Here is a 16,744-nt window from a genome sequence, read left to right as displayed (position 1 = left end):
ACCCATGTCAAGCCATTCTGGGGTGCTGACCTACCCGTCGGTCCTAACAACTGACCCTCGGGGACTATTTCACCCCCTACTGCTACTATCACATATATCATAACATAAACTTACTATCAGACATATTTGGGGTGTCCGAACTACCCTTCGGTCCTAGCAACCGAACTTTGGGACTATTCCCTTCCTATTACTACTATCACATATAACATATCATGTCATCATACAAACATACCATCACATACTGTCAGACATATATAGGGTGCCTGAACTACCCTTCGGTCCTAACAACCGAACTCTACTACTATCACATATAAGATATCATGCCAGCATATAACATATCAGGTAGTAGCTAGCCTAGATGATATCACAAAGACAATCATCTAACATACAACTCCTACTGGTGGGCCGGAATTCTGGCCGTAGACCCACCACTACTGGAAGGTAACTCACCTCACACTGCTAAAGTCCTGTAGACACAATCCCACACTGCTGAAGTCCCGCAGACTCAACCACTGCTGCTGGATGACAGATTCCTAAACTGTCAACACCAAAATAACACCCAATTAATAATTGGGTTCCACTACATAACCATAAGTACATTCTTTGGGTAATAACTACATTACCCCTAGCTTGGCTTATTCAAGCCCAAGGCCCAATCCATAGGCCCAAATTCAATTAGAAATAAAAGCCCAACACATGGCCCAATTTTCCAAATTGGGCCTAGGCCTATACATGGCCTTATTCTGAGGCCTAACATCATATAATCATTAAGGCCCAAACTATGGCCCAATTTTCCAAATTGGGCCCAAGCCCCTTACATGGGCCATACCCTAGGCCCATTAAATTATTCTAGTCCAATTGCTTGACTTTGGATGGCCCATTAATAACCCAACCATCAAGGCCCAATGGAATGCCCAATAATAAACCCAAGTGAAATTAGGGTTTCTCATAAAATGATGATTAGGGTTAAGTTTCCTACTTAACCCATTAAGGACTTAATCCATTAAGGACTTAATCCATTAAGTCCAATATTGCTTAGATTAATTTTCGCCATTGATTATTATTTAATATTCCAAGTTATTAAATAATTCTTGTGTGTGTGACCCGAATAATTCTTAAAGTTAGGGTTTCATTGGCATTAGGGTTTTCCAATCCAAATATTAGCCCATTTATCAATTTGTTGGCCTTTTATGTCAATTAGGGCTTTCCTATTAAGCCTACTAAAATATTATTAAGCCCATTAGGGTTTTATTGGATCCATTAGAGTCCATTAAGCTTCATTGGGCCCATTAGAGCTCCTTTGAGCCCATTAGGGTTTCTAGCACCCCAAACGAATCAATCTCACAAGGCAAGCACACCGCTACTCGTCACGGCGGCCGGTGGCGGCAGCCACCACCCTACGGTGGTGGTTTGGGTTTCTTTTCATTATACTTTAGCTAATTATAGCTTACAATACCTTAACCAAGAATAAACACACACACTAACTACATCAACACGCACCCATGGCGGCTTATGGTGGCAATGGCTTTTCCGGCCAACAAGCTACACACAACACATGCTATAGAAAGAACAAACATCCACACTCTTTTCTTGCTTGCAAAAAGGTCCAGCCACCCTCCTGGTGGCGGTTGGCGACGGCGGAAGTACAAAACCACGACAGTGGTGGAGGTGATAGCAACATCTTGCAATAACAGCCACCACCTCATGGTGGTGGCGGCGGTTCTTTTGATTCCCAGCCGAGAAACACACACCTACACGAATATGCTCGGAGGATAAGTTCAACCACCCACCTGGTGGTTCATGACGATGGCAGTGGGTGGAATAGCCGTTGGACGGCGGTGGTGACACGAGATAAGGCAGCGACATCGGGGAGTAGAAGGAGCGGTGACGACGACGCTACCAACAACAACAGCAGCAGCGACACGGCGGAGAGAAATCGCTTGTTTGCATCCTCTTCGGCAACTGGAGCAATCAATGAATCTAATAATGGCTTGGATGTTGGCTTCCGCTCGGAGATTCAAGAGATAGGAGAACGAGGGAGAAAGGAGGCTGAGTCCTAGCCAGAGAACGATAACAAGAACCGCGCCTCCCAACTATGACAACCCTCGCGACGTCGTCCCTGACTTCGGTCTTCGGTCCTCAGCGCAACCCACAACATTACCGGCAGTGGGTGGCGCACCGGTGGTGAGATAGCGACGGCAGCATGCTTGGTCTTAAGGCTCTTGATTTCGCCGGCAAGGAGAGCAGCAACTAAAGGGTGGAGATTGTAAGAACGGTGAAGATGACGGTCGCGTATGGTCCCTAGGGTTAGGGTTCTCTTTGGCATAAATACCCGGCTCATATGAAACATATTCCCATATTGACATAACCGGCCCCTCCTCCTCCCATTCCTTACAAAATGAGTCCTAATTTTACCCTTTTACCCCTCGACATTATAATTCTTTACAATTCAGGTTCAATACTTACTAAACATCCCCTTAGCCCCCAAAATCCCTTCAAATGAAGTCCCAAAAGTTACTATTAAGTCCCTGCCTTCATAAATAATTACGAATCCGATTTGAAACTTACACTTTTAGCCCATGACTTCTAAAAATGTGGCAATTAACTCCTCGAGACCAACCTTTGACATATAATTATCTATTTTAGGGCTACCAGCCATTCATTAATTAATTAATTTATTTATTTAATAAATAAACGGGGCTTTATATTACGCAATAAGGTAATCAGTCTGGTGAAAGTCTAGTAGCAACACTTGAAAATGTTGGAATGGACCTAGGAAACAGAAGAAGAGATGAGGAGTAACTTTCTAAAAATGTAACACCCCATTTTTGCTACTCCCATAGATGGTAATAACAAGCAGTTATTATGAAATACAAAGTAGAAATACATTACTTTTATGCCCAAATAATCATCGTCTTTGTGTATAAAACATCAGTACGATTTTCGTATATATAGAAGCCGTAAATCTGACTTCGTATGAAAAACTTATGCTTCTTCGAAGTTTCGCAATTAAACCAACACGGCTATGTGCGTCATAAAATACAAATAGAATATATATTAATTATTATCCTTAGTGATCTTAACAAGAGTTGTAGTAGTTGTCAAACGGTCAAACCGAGAGCATGCATATAGAGAACGTCCAAATCAGACTTCAATTTAGGAAATTATGATTTTTAGCAGTTCAAGCATAGCAATGTTCAACACAGAAACCAAATTTGAGATTGGTCGATTGTTAGGAAAACCAATCTAAACGAGTGTTGAAGATCTTGTCCATACCTATCCGTCAATATAAAGACAATCGAGAATGGATACCGTATGAGAGAGTTATGATTTTTACACATACTTTAACAGTTTAAGCCTGTGAAAATATAACTTCAAAAATAAAGTCAAAATTAGTCGATGGATACATGTGGATTTAAAACCCTTCAAAAACGAAGCTCGTACGGAGAAGTTATGCAATTTTTAAGAAATCAGATGTGCGAAGCACCTGACACCTCCACCCATCGATCCACATGTGTCACCATAGGGGAGCTGCCAGGTTACTGGCCCTGACCATATGCCCAGCACGCAGGGACCAAGTGTGCGGCGCGCGGCCTCCCTAGGGCTATAAATACATTCGTTTTCTACTTAATTCCTCCAAAACACATCCCATATCGTCTCAAATCCTCAAGAACATTTTAGTATCGGTTTTAATAGTTTTTAGGTGCTTATACCGAAGCCCTACGACATTAGAAATCCAGAGAAATAGAAGTATGCTCAGTATCAGTGTCATGCCCGTAACTTTTCTGCCCTTTTTCTAGGAATCTATGTAAGTGAAGCTATGCTTACTAGGCTTTTTAGAATAATTTATATTCATAATTATAGTTGTTATTAGGAACGTATAAATGCTAGATTCGTTATTAATTCCAAGTTATAATACTTATTGATCTACTTACAAGAGAGGTGTAACGCTCTAAAAATTCCAACCAATTTAAACTTTTTAAAAACAACCCAATTTCTTTAAGTTATTACAAAAAGGTTGTCAATACACATATTATTAGAGAATTCCCAGAACCATATCAAAAAACATAATCATGAGGAGCGGTACGATCACGCCTTTGCCTTGCCACATTCTCCTGAAGTACCTGAAACGTTAAACCACAACTGTAAGCCCGAAAGCTTAGTGAGATACCCCTAAAATACCAACCACATATACCATACACATAACATGTCGAGTTCCTACCTATCTTCATCCAACTCGACGAGTCCACCCATGCAACTCGCCGAGTATCTCCAGCTCTTAACCCATGCAGTGGCTTTCAAAGCCATATTGGGGCTCAAATCCAAAGATCTATCCTTCATCAAGCTATCCCACACATAAAGTTGCAAACTTTACGTGATATCAAGGAGATATAAACTCAAAACACACTAGGGCTTGGGTTTAGACAAAAGGGGCTTCACCAATCATCCAAGGACTGAAACATTATGCACTTAGGACTCAAAAGAGGTTCAGATCTAAAGTTTCAGCTTCAGATCTAGCTTTTTTAACATTTCCCTTAACCAAGGAAAACCCTAGCCTCCACATATGAATGATTCTAGAAGAAAAGGTCAAGGTAACAGCTTAATACCTCACAAATGTGTCCCAAACTGGTGTGGGTTCTGGATCCACACGAAATCCTTGATGGTTGCCTCTTGCTCTTCAAGTCTCCTCCACCAAATTCACTTCTCAAAGCTCCAAACACTCTCCAAGCTCTCACTAACGGCTATTAGGGTTTCTGGGACTCAAAGTGAATGTAGAGAGGCTGAAGAGAGGGTATTATGTTCTTTATATATGGTACAAACACTGGATTAGGGTTTTTCTCATTCCAACACCAACTCGCCGAGTCTAGCCTCCGACTCGCCGAGTTGGTCACTTAACGCGTGACCAAAATCGGGACTCGACTCGCCGAGTCTATCCATCGACTCGCCAAGTCGGCCTTCCTCATTTACATTAAGAACCCTAAACTTGCACTTCTGAACTCGGGGTGTTAAAATTCTTCCCCACTTAAATTAGGCTTCGTCCTCGAAGCCTGCTGCGGCACACAATTCCCGATAATACCCCCACAATGCACCTCCTGGTATCGACCGACCCAGGTTCCTCCGATCGCTGCTATCGAACCTCTATAAAGTCCAACTCTTCTCTCCCAGAGTTTCAAAAACTGATTCAAGCTAGCCACCAGCTTCTTTCTCTGTTAACAACCCTCATTAACCAATGATCGCCCAATGATACTTCCATCGCCCCAAATCGCAACAATCACTTGAACCTTACCAAGCTAGACATCACCCTGGACCACTGGGTCCTGACCTGGTACCAAGTTGCCATGCCTTTCCTCAACTGGCATATTCTTTATCGAATTCACTTATGGGACTCATCCTGCTTTCCTTTCTGAAACCAACTCGTTTCTTTCCGAGCTGATAGGATGGCACATCCTTCAGCTCCTGAGCAACTCCCATGAACTCTCCCTTGCAGACACATATGCATGTCGAACCTGCTCTAACATCCTCGGGCTGGAAACCCGACCCACTAACGATACCTTCACACATCCCCATGAAGAATTACCGCTACATACATAACTTCCTGATCACAACCATACTGTAAAATCCAAGGTTCCATCCATGCATCCCCTCCGAACTCTTTTGGTTCTACACTACTGGAAATCCTTCCGCAACCTCAACAGACACCCAACCAAGATGTGTTCCCATACCACTGGTACCATCCCTGTACTTACTACCAATAGCTGAAGTATTGTAGATAATCCACTTACTCCACTTCCTCCTCTTTTGGAGTACCCACGCTCCTTCCGGAGCTACATGTATTTCCTTCCCAGGAAATCCACTCAACAACCCTTACTGCACCTGCACGTGCCACTGAGCTAAACTTTACTCTACCTTATCCATGTAGAGCACCTGCCATTCTTGAACTTCCATAAACTCTGATTATGCTTGCAAGGACTCTTGGGTCCATGCACTGCCTTCCACTAACATGATCAATACTTGGGGCCGGACCATATCAATTATTATCCAATGGTGACGCCTTTTCTCACTCTCCTCGAACCGGTCCACTAACACATACAGAGTCTTCAGCATGGCTGGACCGCCTTACCAGGCCTTCAGCCTATCTAGACCACTCTCGGAACCTTCAGCATGTCTGGACCGCCCTCCTGGGCCTTAAGCCTGTCTGGACCGTTCCCCGAGCCGTCGGCCTGACTGGTACGCCCACAAGCCTTCAGTCTGTCCGGACCGCTCGAAACTGTCTTACTTCACCCTGAACCATTCCTTCCGGAAATCTCTCCCGTACATACTGTTCTAGTCCACTTGGGGTTCTGAACTCTAATTACATTCCTTATACTCGAACCCCGGCCTATCCCTAGGCCCAACCTTCGTCTATATCCCGCCCCACCCGTCTGCCACCTACTCATGCCAGCCCACACTCTTGGCTGACTGAAACAGTGCTGAATCCCAAACAGCTAATCAACCTCAAATACTTGTCGATCCTCCTGAGAATTTTCCAATTCTCCCCACTTAGAGCACTGACTACCAACCACCAGTGACCCAACCGGCATCACTTACTCAACAAATTCTCTCATACTTGAACTGGTTCTAAACGAGTAACCTCCACAAAACCACGTTCCGACATCGCGGATCTCGAATTCTAAGGGAGTTCAACTCCCCGTTGAACACTTCTCAAAACACAATTGCTATACCTGACAACAAGACCATACAACCAATTTCTGACCATCAATTCCTTGGACGCTATCTATTTCCAATCCCCTAACTACCGACCCCTCAATAATACCAAAAACCCGAAAGACCGAACGAATACAATACCATGAATTAAACGAACGAGACTAGCAGATATAATACTCCATAACAACCATAAGATAACAAGATATCAAGAAGGAAACATACCCGCAGCTGAATCCGACTCTACCCTGACCTCCTCTGCTATAAACTGAAAAGCACGCCCATGGGCCCTCGGGGGCTCTGCACCACCCTGACCTCCACCCGTAATCCTCAAAGTGGCCGGTGCTGGAGCCTGCACTGGTCCTGCACTAAGGTGTGGACAGTTGGCCCTCATGTGACCAACCTGATGGCACTGATAACAAATCCTCATATCCTGAACTGGGGCTGACTCACGGCAATCCCTTGCAAAATGCCCCTCTCTCCCGAACTTGCGGCACACACCACCGGACCTACAAACTCCGGTGTGACCCTTCCCGCACGTCTCACAAGTGCGGCTGCTCTGATATCCCAACCTAGAATCAACGGTCTAGGACCGTTTCGGCGACGGCTGCAACTGCGCCGGGGCCTGTCTCTGCTCTCTCAACTGCAACTCAATCTCCAACTCACGCCGCCGAGCGGCCTCCTGCAACTCCAGCAAGGTCTTACACCTCTGCGTAGACACAAACTGCATGATATCCCTCTTGAGCATACTCAAATATCGGGACATCTGAGCCTGGTCCAAAGCAAACTCCGGGCAAAATGTGACATCCCCAATTTTCACGGCCAAAAAAGACCGATTTTGTTTATGCTTTATCAAAATCAGAGTACTTCTTTTCATAAAAGTGTTGCGGAATTTGTTCCCAGAAAAACACGATAAATACGTTATTAAAAACATATTCGAAGAAACGTATTTTATTCATTTTAAAACATTTGGGATGTCATTTTCAATAAAGAAACATAAGCATAAACAGAACTTACATTTATTTACACTAGTGATCTACATCACGTTAATCTCTCAGTGTAATGTGACTTCATATCAACACCTGTGATATAAATAAATTGAGTGGGTCAGGTTGGGAAACCTGGTGAGTACATAGGGTTTTCAACCCACAATAATATAATTATTATGTTTAAACAATCAATCAATCAACCCAATTACCCATCCGCATTATTTCTTTACTCTTAAGGATTTAACCTAAGAGTCATCTAAAACCTAGTACCAATACCACTAGGGTTTAGTCTAACGATAACCGCAACAAATTAATTAGTCCAACTATTATTAAGCGTTAATAACACTCAATATAACTCATAATAATAGCCAAAATAATTATTTTAAGGACCTAATAATATTCCTATAATTATTTGAAAGCTATATTAAAAATTGCGTAAGCGTAGCACACTTACAGTGAATTTTATCGAAAACCGGAACTTAATCGGAGCAGCGTTTCGAAACCGAAAGGTTCTTTTTCTCAGGACTCCGGGAGCCTCGGGTCTTCCTTTAGGTGCTAGGTATTTTTTCTAGGGCTTAGGGAGGTTTGGACCTCTAGAGAGAGAAATTAGTGAGAGAAAGAAGAGGTTTTGGAGTGAAGAACAATGGCAGCCTCGCACATCTATTTATAGGGCTCAGCTCCTCGGTTACGCTGGGCGTTCGGACTTAGCTACGCTGGGCGTAATGCTCGGATAAGGGTGCCAACGAGCCTCCGGCTGTCTCGCATTCGGAAGGGATAAGAACCGAAGTACGCTGGGCGTACCCGGCCACGGACGAGGGGTGTAGATGCGAGGCGACGTGTCATCATCCGAAGTGACTTCGTGCTCAGCAAGCAACGGCCCTGATTGAGCCACGTCACCACCTCGTAACAGATTTCGCAAATTCATACTCCGAATTCTAAAAATCATAACTTTCGCATACGAGCTCTGTTTTTGACGTTCTTTATATCCACGTGAAGGTGGGAACGTACTCTACAACTTTCGTTTAGACTCTATCGGCTAATTTTGGCTCGATTTTAAATTTTATATTATTAACAGGCCGGGACAGGATTGGTCCGTTAAATTCTCATAACTTCTTCATCCAACGTCCGTTTTCGCCCATCTTTTTCTCGCTACGCTACTCTTAACGAGATCTTCGATTCTCATTTAGGTCGTGTCGGCCAAAAACCTCTCGATCTAATATTCGAACTTAGGGTTGTACACTGCTAGTCCAAAACTTCGAAAAATCATAACTTCTTCATACGAAGTCAGATTTGGGCGTTCTTTTTATCGAAGTTCTTAGTTTAACATATTCAACAACTTTCGTTTATATCGTTAAGGCTAAAAATCGCTCTATCGTAAATTCACTATTTACGCTTCCCGGTGCCGTGTCGGTTCCGTCGCGAAACTTCGACGGGTCATAACTTCTTCGTTATAACTCGAATTTCGGCGTTCTTTATATGTACGGAAACCTTGTGAAATATTCTACAACTTGGTTAAGATCATTTATTCTAAATAATCTTTTCTCAAAAAGTCATTTTCGACCCCTATTACCTCTAATTTGGCTAGCCTGGATCTACGAGCGTTACACAAAACATCGCCCTCTTAGTGAACATCCTGGTGATCTCCGTCACCGACTCTGAATCCTGCTTCAGCTCCAGAAACTCCTGAGCCAACCTCTCTCTCACAACTCGTGGAACATAGCGAGTGTTGAACATCTCCCGAAATTGATCCCAAGAAACCGCAGCCCGATGTGTATCCGAATATGACCCCGTAGTCAACCTCCACCAATCCTTCGCCCCGAGCCTCAACGGGTTCAGAGCACACCTCACCCTCTGATCAGCAGGGAATGAACATGTGAAGAAACATCCCTCCACATCTAACAACCATCGCATAGCAACAATCGGATCCTGAACTCCATCAAAAGTAAGGCGTTTCGTATTCTCGAAATCGCGATACTAAAAACCTCTACTGGCTCCTCCCCCTGCCGCTGCTATAGCCGTTGTAGCCGCCGTAGCATCCGCCTCTGTAAGAGCTGCATAACGCTCATCAAAATACTCTACCATGGCGGTCTTGATCGACGCAAACAGTTCTGGCAACTCGGCCCGGAACATAGCAACAACCTCATCATGCAGGATCTCACGAATCCTAGCATCCAACTCGTCTGTGCTCATCTGACCGATAACCTCGGGTGGTGCCGATCCACCTTGACCACCCCCTCCTGCTCCCGATCCTGACCCGGATCCGCTCCCAGCATGCCTCGTAACCACCATACTGAAATTACTTCAAAACATCAGATGCTTCGCACTAACCCGGGAACCAACTCCCAACCCAGCCCTAAGGGTTGTGACTTCCTTGATACGCATATGGGTCATGTGCTTTCAGTAGTACGGGGCCATACTACCTTCCACACCTACCCATATTTATATCAAGTATCACCATAACACCCTAGGATAGCAGGCATCGCAATCAGGCAACTCAATCATGCACTTCCTGAAGATCCCTAGCCTAACACTAGCATGCTATTCTAACATATCTCATAACAAATAACTTGTATGGTATTTTGGGGTTACTTACTGGCTCCGGCTGATCGTACCTCCGCGTCCTCCTTTACTTATTTTTGAAAACTATTTTAAATTCTCTTTTGAAAACTCTCCTTGATTTGAGACTGGATTCACACGAATGTTCCTCTAATTCACTCAAACCAAGGCTCTGATACCAACTTGTAACGCTCTAAAATTCCAACCAATTTAAACTTTTCAAAAACAACCCAATTTCATTAAGTTATTACAAAAAGGTTTTCAATACACTTATTATCAGAGAATTCCCAGAACCATATCATAAAAAATAATCATGAGGAGCAGTACTATCACGCCTTTGCCTTGCCATGGTCTCCTGAAGTACTTGAAACGTTAAACCACAAATGTAAGCCCGAAAGCTTAGTGAGATACCCCCAAAATACCAACCACATATACCATTCACATAACATGTCATATCATAACAGAACAGAACAACCATGCACTTCTAGTCTACTATGTGACTGGTCCGCCGCACTGGGCCTACAGTCCACCTGGTCCACCGCAGTGTGGTTGGTCCGCCCGCACCGGGCCTTTAACCCACCTGGTCCACTATCTGAGTCTACAATATGACTGGTCCATCCGTACCGGGCCTTCAGTCGGCTTGGTCCACTCTCTGAGCCTCGGCACATCTGGTCCACCCTCGTGGGGCCTACAACCTATCCGGACCGCTCGCTAGGCCTTCGAAATATCCGGTCCACGCTGGGTATTTTGGCCTACAGCACAAAGCAGGACCCGCCTCAACCCAACCCCAGTCAACTAACCATGTGCACATAAACATATAATCATATAACAATTAATCACCAATCAACTGATCTAGCAGATCACATACATAGCATACTCTAACCAGGATACCGACCTAACCGGTCACTAACATAGCATCATCCTATATTCCAGGATTCCGACCTTAACCAGGTCTCTAACATATACCATCCTAACTACCAGGATGCAAACATATAGCAAAGTAGTAACATTACAACTACCCGGGTTTCCATCCGATTAAGGGTCGGCCTTGGTTTTTTAGACCCTGTCGATATAGTAAGGATAACTCACCTTGCAACTGCTGACTGAAAAGATAAGATTACGCTGCTCCAACCTCCGACACGAACTCCACCACTGAACAATACCAAAAGACTGAACTCAATAAATACCAATAATTACCAAAATACCCCTGGAAGTCAACTGGTCAACTCTTGGTCAAAGTCAAATTCCTGGTCAAAGTCAACCATCCTGACTGACTCAACTCGTCAAGTCAACCCGCTGACTCGTCGAGTCCCTATACTCAGAAACTCCCAATCAACGACTTAACTCGCCGAGTCACCCCAAGACTTGTCGAGTCCAACAAACTCTGAGTCCTTTCTCGCTCAACTCACTGAGTCGTCCCTCGACTCACCGATTCTCAGCTCAACCAAAAAGGTTAGGATTTCACGACCAGACTCGCCGAGTCCAAGAACAGGCTCGCCGAGTCCAAGGCAACATTCAACATACTTGCCGAGTTGTTCTTCCCACTAGTCGAGTTCCTGCCTATCTTCATCTAACTCGCCGAGTCCACCCATGCCACTCGCCGAGTATCTCCAACTCTTAACCCATGCAGTGGCTTTCAAAGCCATGCTGGGGCTAAAATCCAAAGATCTATCCTTCATCAAGTTATCCCTTACATAAAGTTGCAAACTTTACGTGATATCAAGGAGATATAAACTCAAAACACACTAGGGCTTGGGTTTAGACAAAAGGGGCTTCACCAATCATCAAAGGACTGAAACTTTATGCACTTAGGACTCAAAAGAGGTTCAGATCTGAAGTTTCAGCTTCAAATCTAGCTTCTTTAACATTTCCCTTAACCAAGGAAAACCCTAGCCTCCACATATGAATGATTCTAGAAGAAAAGGTCAAGGTAACAACTTAATACCTCACGAATGTGTCCCAAACTGGAGTGGGTTCTGGATCCACACGAAATCCTTGATGGTTGCCTCTTGCTCTTCAAATTCACTTCTCAAAGCTCCAAACACTCTCCAAGCTCTCACTCACAACTATTAGGGTTTATGGGACTCAAAGGGAATGTAAAGAGGCTGAAGAGAGGGTATTATGTTCTTTATATATGGCACAAACTCCGGATTAGGGTTTTTCTTATTCCAGCACCAACTCGCCGAGTCCAGCCTCCGACTCGCTGAGTTAGTCACTTAACGCGTGACCAGAATCGCGACTCGACTCGCCGAGTCTATCCATCGACCCGTCGAGTCGGCCTTCATCATTTACACTAAGAACCCTGAACTTGCACTTCTGAACTCGGGGTGTTACAAGAGGTGTCTAGAATGGTCATGTTGGCTTGGTTATTGGATTTCACAAAAGCTATATGCCGAAATGGCCTTGCCTCGCAACTGTCTTGCCTGACTGATCCTTATTTGATAGAGCTATCAAAATTTTATTGGTTTTTGTGATAGGTCTAAGCTACATTACCATATTGCCCTAGGGACTAGTAAGCTCTAGTATTATAGGTTAACACCGTTAGGCACATACTCACCAATTAGATCACTCGGTTAGCTGTTAACCATCTAAGAAACTGTCAAGGTGAGTTCTTCTCACTATGTTGTATACTCCAGTATGTATCCCTTGTATACTCCATCCTTATGCTGAAGACCAATAGACTCGGGTGGACTAGTTTAATGCTAAAGGCCAATGGAAAGCGGACCAACTACATGCTACAGGCTATATAGGGTGGACTAGCATATAGCCGAAGGCCAAGGTACGAACCAACTATTAAGTTAAAGGTCATTATGTGTACGTATTATATATATGTCGTGGTATGTGGTATTTTGAGGGAATTCACTAAGTATCGGCTTACAGTTGTTGAATAACTGTTTTGCAGGTTGTTCTTCGGATCGAGAAAAAGCTCCCGCATGATTGTACTTGCATCAAAGGCAATAAATAATATTTAAGACTTCCACTAAGTCTCACTTTTATAATTAAATATGTAATATAACATCTGTAAGACTTATAATGTGAATATCGGGATGTGACATTACTAAGGTAAGCATTTATTCAAAAATTCAAAAATATAAATGCACGTCTATGATGACGCTTTATTTACTTGTAGAGGGGTGTCACATTTTTCTCGAACTCTCTCTTTCTTTATATTATTGAATGGTTTGGATCAAGATGATTGTTAAACCAACCCACAAGATCCTCATGAGCCTCTTCGGCAGATCTCACCTCTTCTGCATCTTCATCTTTATATCGAACCGTCCAACCATGCGATACACCACCATATATCTTCACAAAGTGATCCACCTGCATAGCCATAGTAGTTAACCATACCAGAAAAAATTAATATCTCCTTTGCTACTTGTTCAGATATATGGCCTAATTTAACAAGGCAAATTAGGTTTTTCAATACATGCTAGCATGTATTGAACCAGAACTACGACTTGGATTCATGTCAATGGGAAATAATGGCAAACTTTGTCCCCCAATCCCCCAAAAAATAAAAATTGAAAGGTGGAAGACATAGTGTACACTTCACAATGCCTAGAAGAAATTAATTACCTCTAGTTTTGCTTGTAAAGCAAGCTCAAATTCTTTGACAAGCTCCGGTGGAGATTTATTGTCAATCTCAGCATCGAGTATGGCAGTAGGAACCTTAACCCCTAAAAATCATAATAGAAATTACAAAAAATAATTTCTTAGCTTAAATTTGATAAATTCAAACATGGACCCCTATCTAGAAATTAAGTAGTAATTATGAAGAGTTATTGAATAAAATTAAAACCAACCCTTGATATCATCTAAAGTGACAAATGAAGGATGCAAGAGAGCAGCAACTTGTATATCATCCTCCTTTGCTAACTCTACAGCTACCTTGCCTATTAATTAGATCAGGTTAATGCAATTAAATCAACAAATTATAATTAACATAATAGCATTAGGTCCTTACTTAATAAATGACAGAACACTACGTTGTTCTGATGTCAATGAGACAAAAAAAAAAAAAAAGAATTCAAGTCCCACCCAAAATGAAAATAAGACTAGGCATCACTATCATTATCTCGTATGTGTAAAAGACATTATTGCCTTTCCTCTTCCACATCTTTGAATATAACCTTTGAAAGATTGTCATTTTTGGTGTAAATAAACTTTATTCTTACCACCCCAACAAAATCCTGCAGCGCCAATTTTAGTTATACCCATCTCTTTAAGAGCTTTAATAACCAGTTTGGCGGGCTCAACTGCTTCTACCTAAAATAGATATGGAAAAAGAAAAGAAAAGAAAAGAAGGAATAGTGTTTTTTTTCAAGTTTAGAGGAAATATTGCTTTTAAGAGAATTGGATATTTATGATGGAGGAATAATAAAATTTAATAACCAACCGGTCCATGATTCTTTAGCCAATCTGAAATCGGAGTTTCAGGAGTTATGGGGTCTCCATGAAAGAAGTCAGGCGCAACTACGTAATATCCAGCAGAGGCAACTTTGTCGGCAAGTTTCCTACAAATTTAGATCAACAAATTGAAGGGTTATATGCCCAAAAAAAAACAGCGTATATCCATTAATTCGTATATTTATACAGCATCTTAATTCATTGCATTAAAAATCTATCCAATATAATAGTAATATCAATATATCATTCAAATGAAAATCAATTTTTACCAATATAAATGACGATTTTCAAAATATAATGCATGATAAAGATAAAATAAAAATAAAAACTGGAAGTACCTTAATAATAACAAACAAAATGGAACTACAAGTCTACAACGTCCCAATAACAAGAAATCAAAATGGGATGCTATAATTCACTGATAAATAAAAATAAAATTACTTTCTGTTTTTAGCATTTAACCTTAAAGTAAACCACAAACAAAGGAGTATTTTAATATAAGGTGTTGTTCTTGCTACAAAGCATACCTGAATTTCGAAACTCCATAGCCTGCACAAAAAGTACCAGACACAAACAAATTAGAGCAAGCTGACGTTCATACAAACTATTTTGGACTTGCAGAATCATAAAACCAAAAGGTAGGATTCGTACATACTTAACATGTTGCAATCAAATTCACTTTGCAAAAGTATGTTAATAAATTAGCTTCTTGATAAGTAAATTATTTGCGGAATTTCACCTAATTTTGGAAACACCAACTAGCAGACTTGGTTGATCAGAAAGAAAATTACAACTAGAGTTGAGTTGAGTACCATGTATATTAGAAATAAAAAGAAGTGCGACTTTTGAATCAGCATTCCCGGAAACATAAGAATTGAGGGAGGCAATCTGCAAAACATTGTTGGATTCACCGCCGGAGACCAATGCAGGAGGGTTCACGAGGCACTCCGAGCCAGACATTGTGTATAATGAAGTAGCTTGTGGAATATGCGTAGTTTTAGGGTATTTTGTAATGGAGGGGTTGGTAGCTTGCTGCACTCTGGTACCCTGGGGTTTCTAAGGTACTACAAATCATACACATAAGATTTGAGACTTTGCACATTGATACCCATAGTATCTAGTTTTAGGGTTTTTACCTATTTGGTGTTGGGTGATTCTTTGCATGTTTATTAATGGAATGCGTAGAGTATACAACTCCCTTGTTTTCGGCTTAATGACAATAAGTAACCAATAAAGAACGTGATAGAAGATGTGTTAGGTGTTACACTCGAGATCAATGATGTCGGTCTTTTCGAAATATAGAACACAAAGTCAAATGGGTCCAACAAAGACACGAGGCGTAAAAGATTGTATCATTACATGAATTATTTAGAGCAACACAAGAGAGTATTTGATGCTTAGAATTAGACTAAAGCATTAGAGCTAAATTAACATATTGTTACCATTAATTTTCATATGTACCGGGAACAAATAATTAAAGGCCAAATGCCATAAAAGTTTCTATATTTCTCAAAAATATTCGGTTTTACCCTAAGTTATTTTTAATGTCTATTAATGCTCTCATATTTGTTAAAAAAAATGTCTGGTTTTATCTGTGATAACAGGTTTTCAAAGTTAATATTAAGTTTGTTTTTATTTCCACTAATACCCTCATATTTGCCAATAAATACATTTCAGCATGAATACATATAAGATATAAGATGAATAAAATAAATAAAATGTAAAAAAATTATAAACTTAAGGATAACATAAAATAATAATAATAACAATAATAATAATAATTGTAAACTTAAAAATTTTCTTAAGAGTTATTATCATAGTAACCTAAAAAAGCTTTTATCACAACTAAAAAAAAGTAAAAACATATATTTTTAGAGTTAATATCATGATAACCTGAAAAACTGTGATAAGTAAAAATTTAAAAATATATGTTTTTTTGGCAAATACAAGGACATTAATTTACGATATATTTAAATATTTTTTACAAATATGAAAGGATTTATGAGATTTGGCCCTAATTAAATGATAACATCATACTAGTTTTCGTTTCGGTCATTAAATGTGATCATATAGTCATATACGTATTA

The 16,744-nt window shown here is 41.4% G+C and overlaps 1 protein-coding gene across 1 annotated transcript; it reads right to left on the bottom strand.

Moving 5' to 3' along the window:
- Positions 1-13,212: 13,212 nt before the first annotated feature.
- LOC111876609 (endo-1,3;1,4-beta-D-glucanase) lies at positions 13,213-15,643 on the bottom strand. The gene is made up of 7 exons (XM_023873158.3): positions 15,470-15,643; positions 15,185-15,206; positions 14,647-14,764; positions 14,426-14,516; positions 14,054-14,143; positions 13,827-13,927; positions 13,213-13,571 (listed from the first exon to the last, which is right to left on the bottom strand). The coding sequence occupies exons 1-7, from the start codon at positions 15,615-15,617 to the stop codon at positions 13,413-13,415; spliced, it is 729 nt and encodes a 242-aa protein (XP_023728926.1). The 5' UTR covers positions 15,618-15,643; the 3' UTR covers positions 13,213-13,412.
- Positions 15,644-16,744: the final 1,101 nt, after the last annotated feature.

Source organism: Lactuca sativa, chromosome 5 (assembly GCF_002870075.4).
Source record: "Lactuca sativa cultivar Salinas chromosome 5, Lsat_Salinas_v11, whole genome shotgun sequence".
NCBI classification, from domain to species: Eukaryota; Viridiplantae; Streptophyta; class Magnoliopsida; order Asterales; family Asteraceae; genus Lactuca; species Lactuca sativa.
This window is presented reverse-complemented; position numbering and strand designations above follow the sequence as displayed.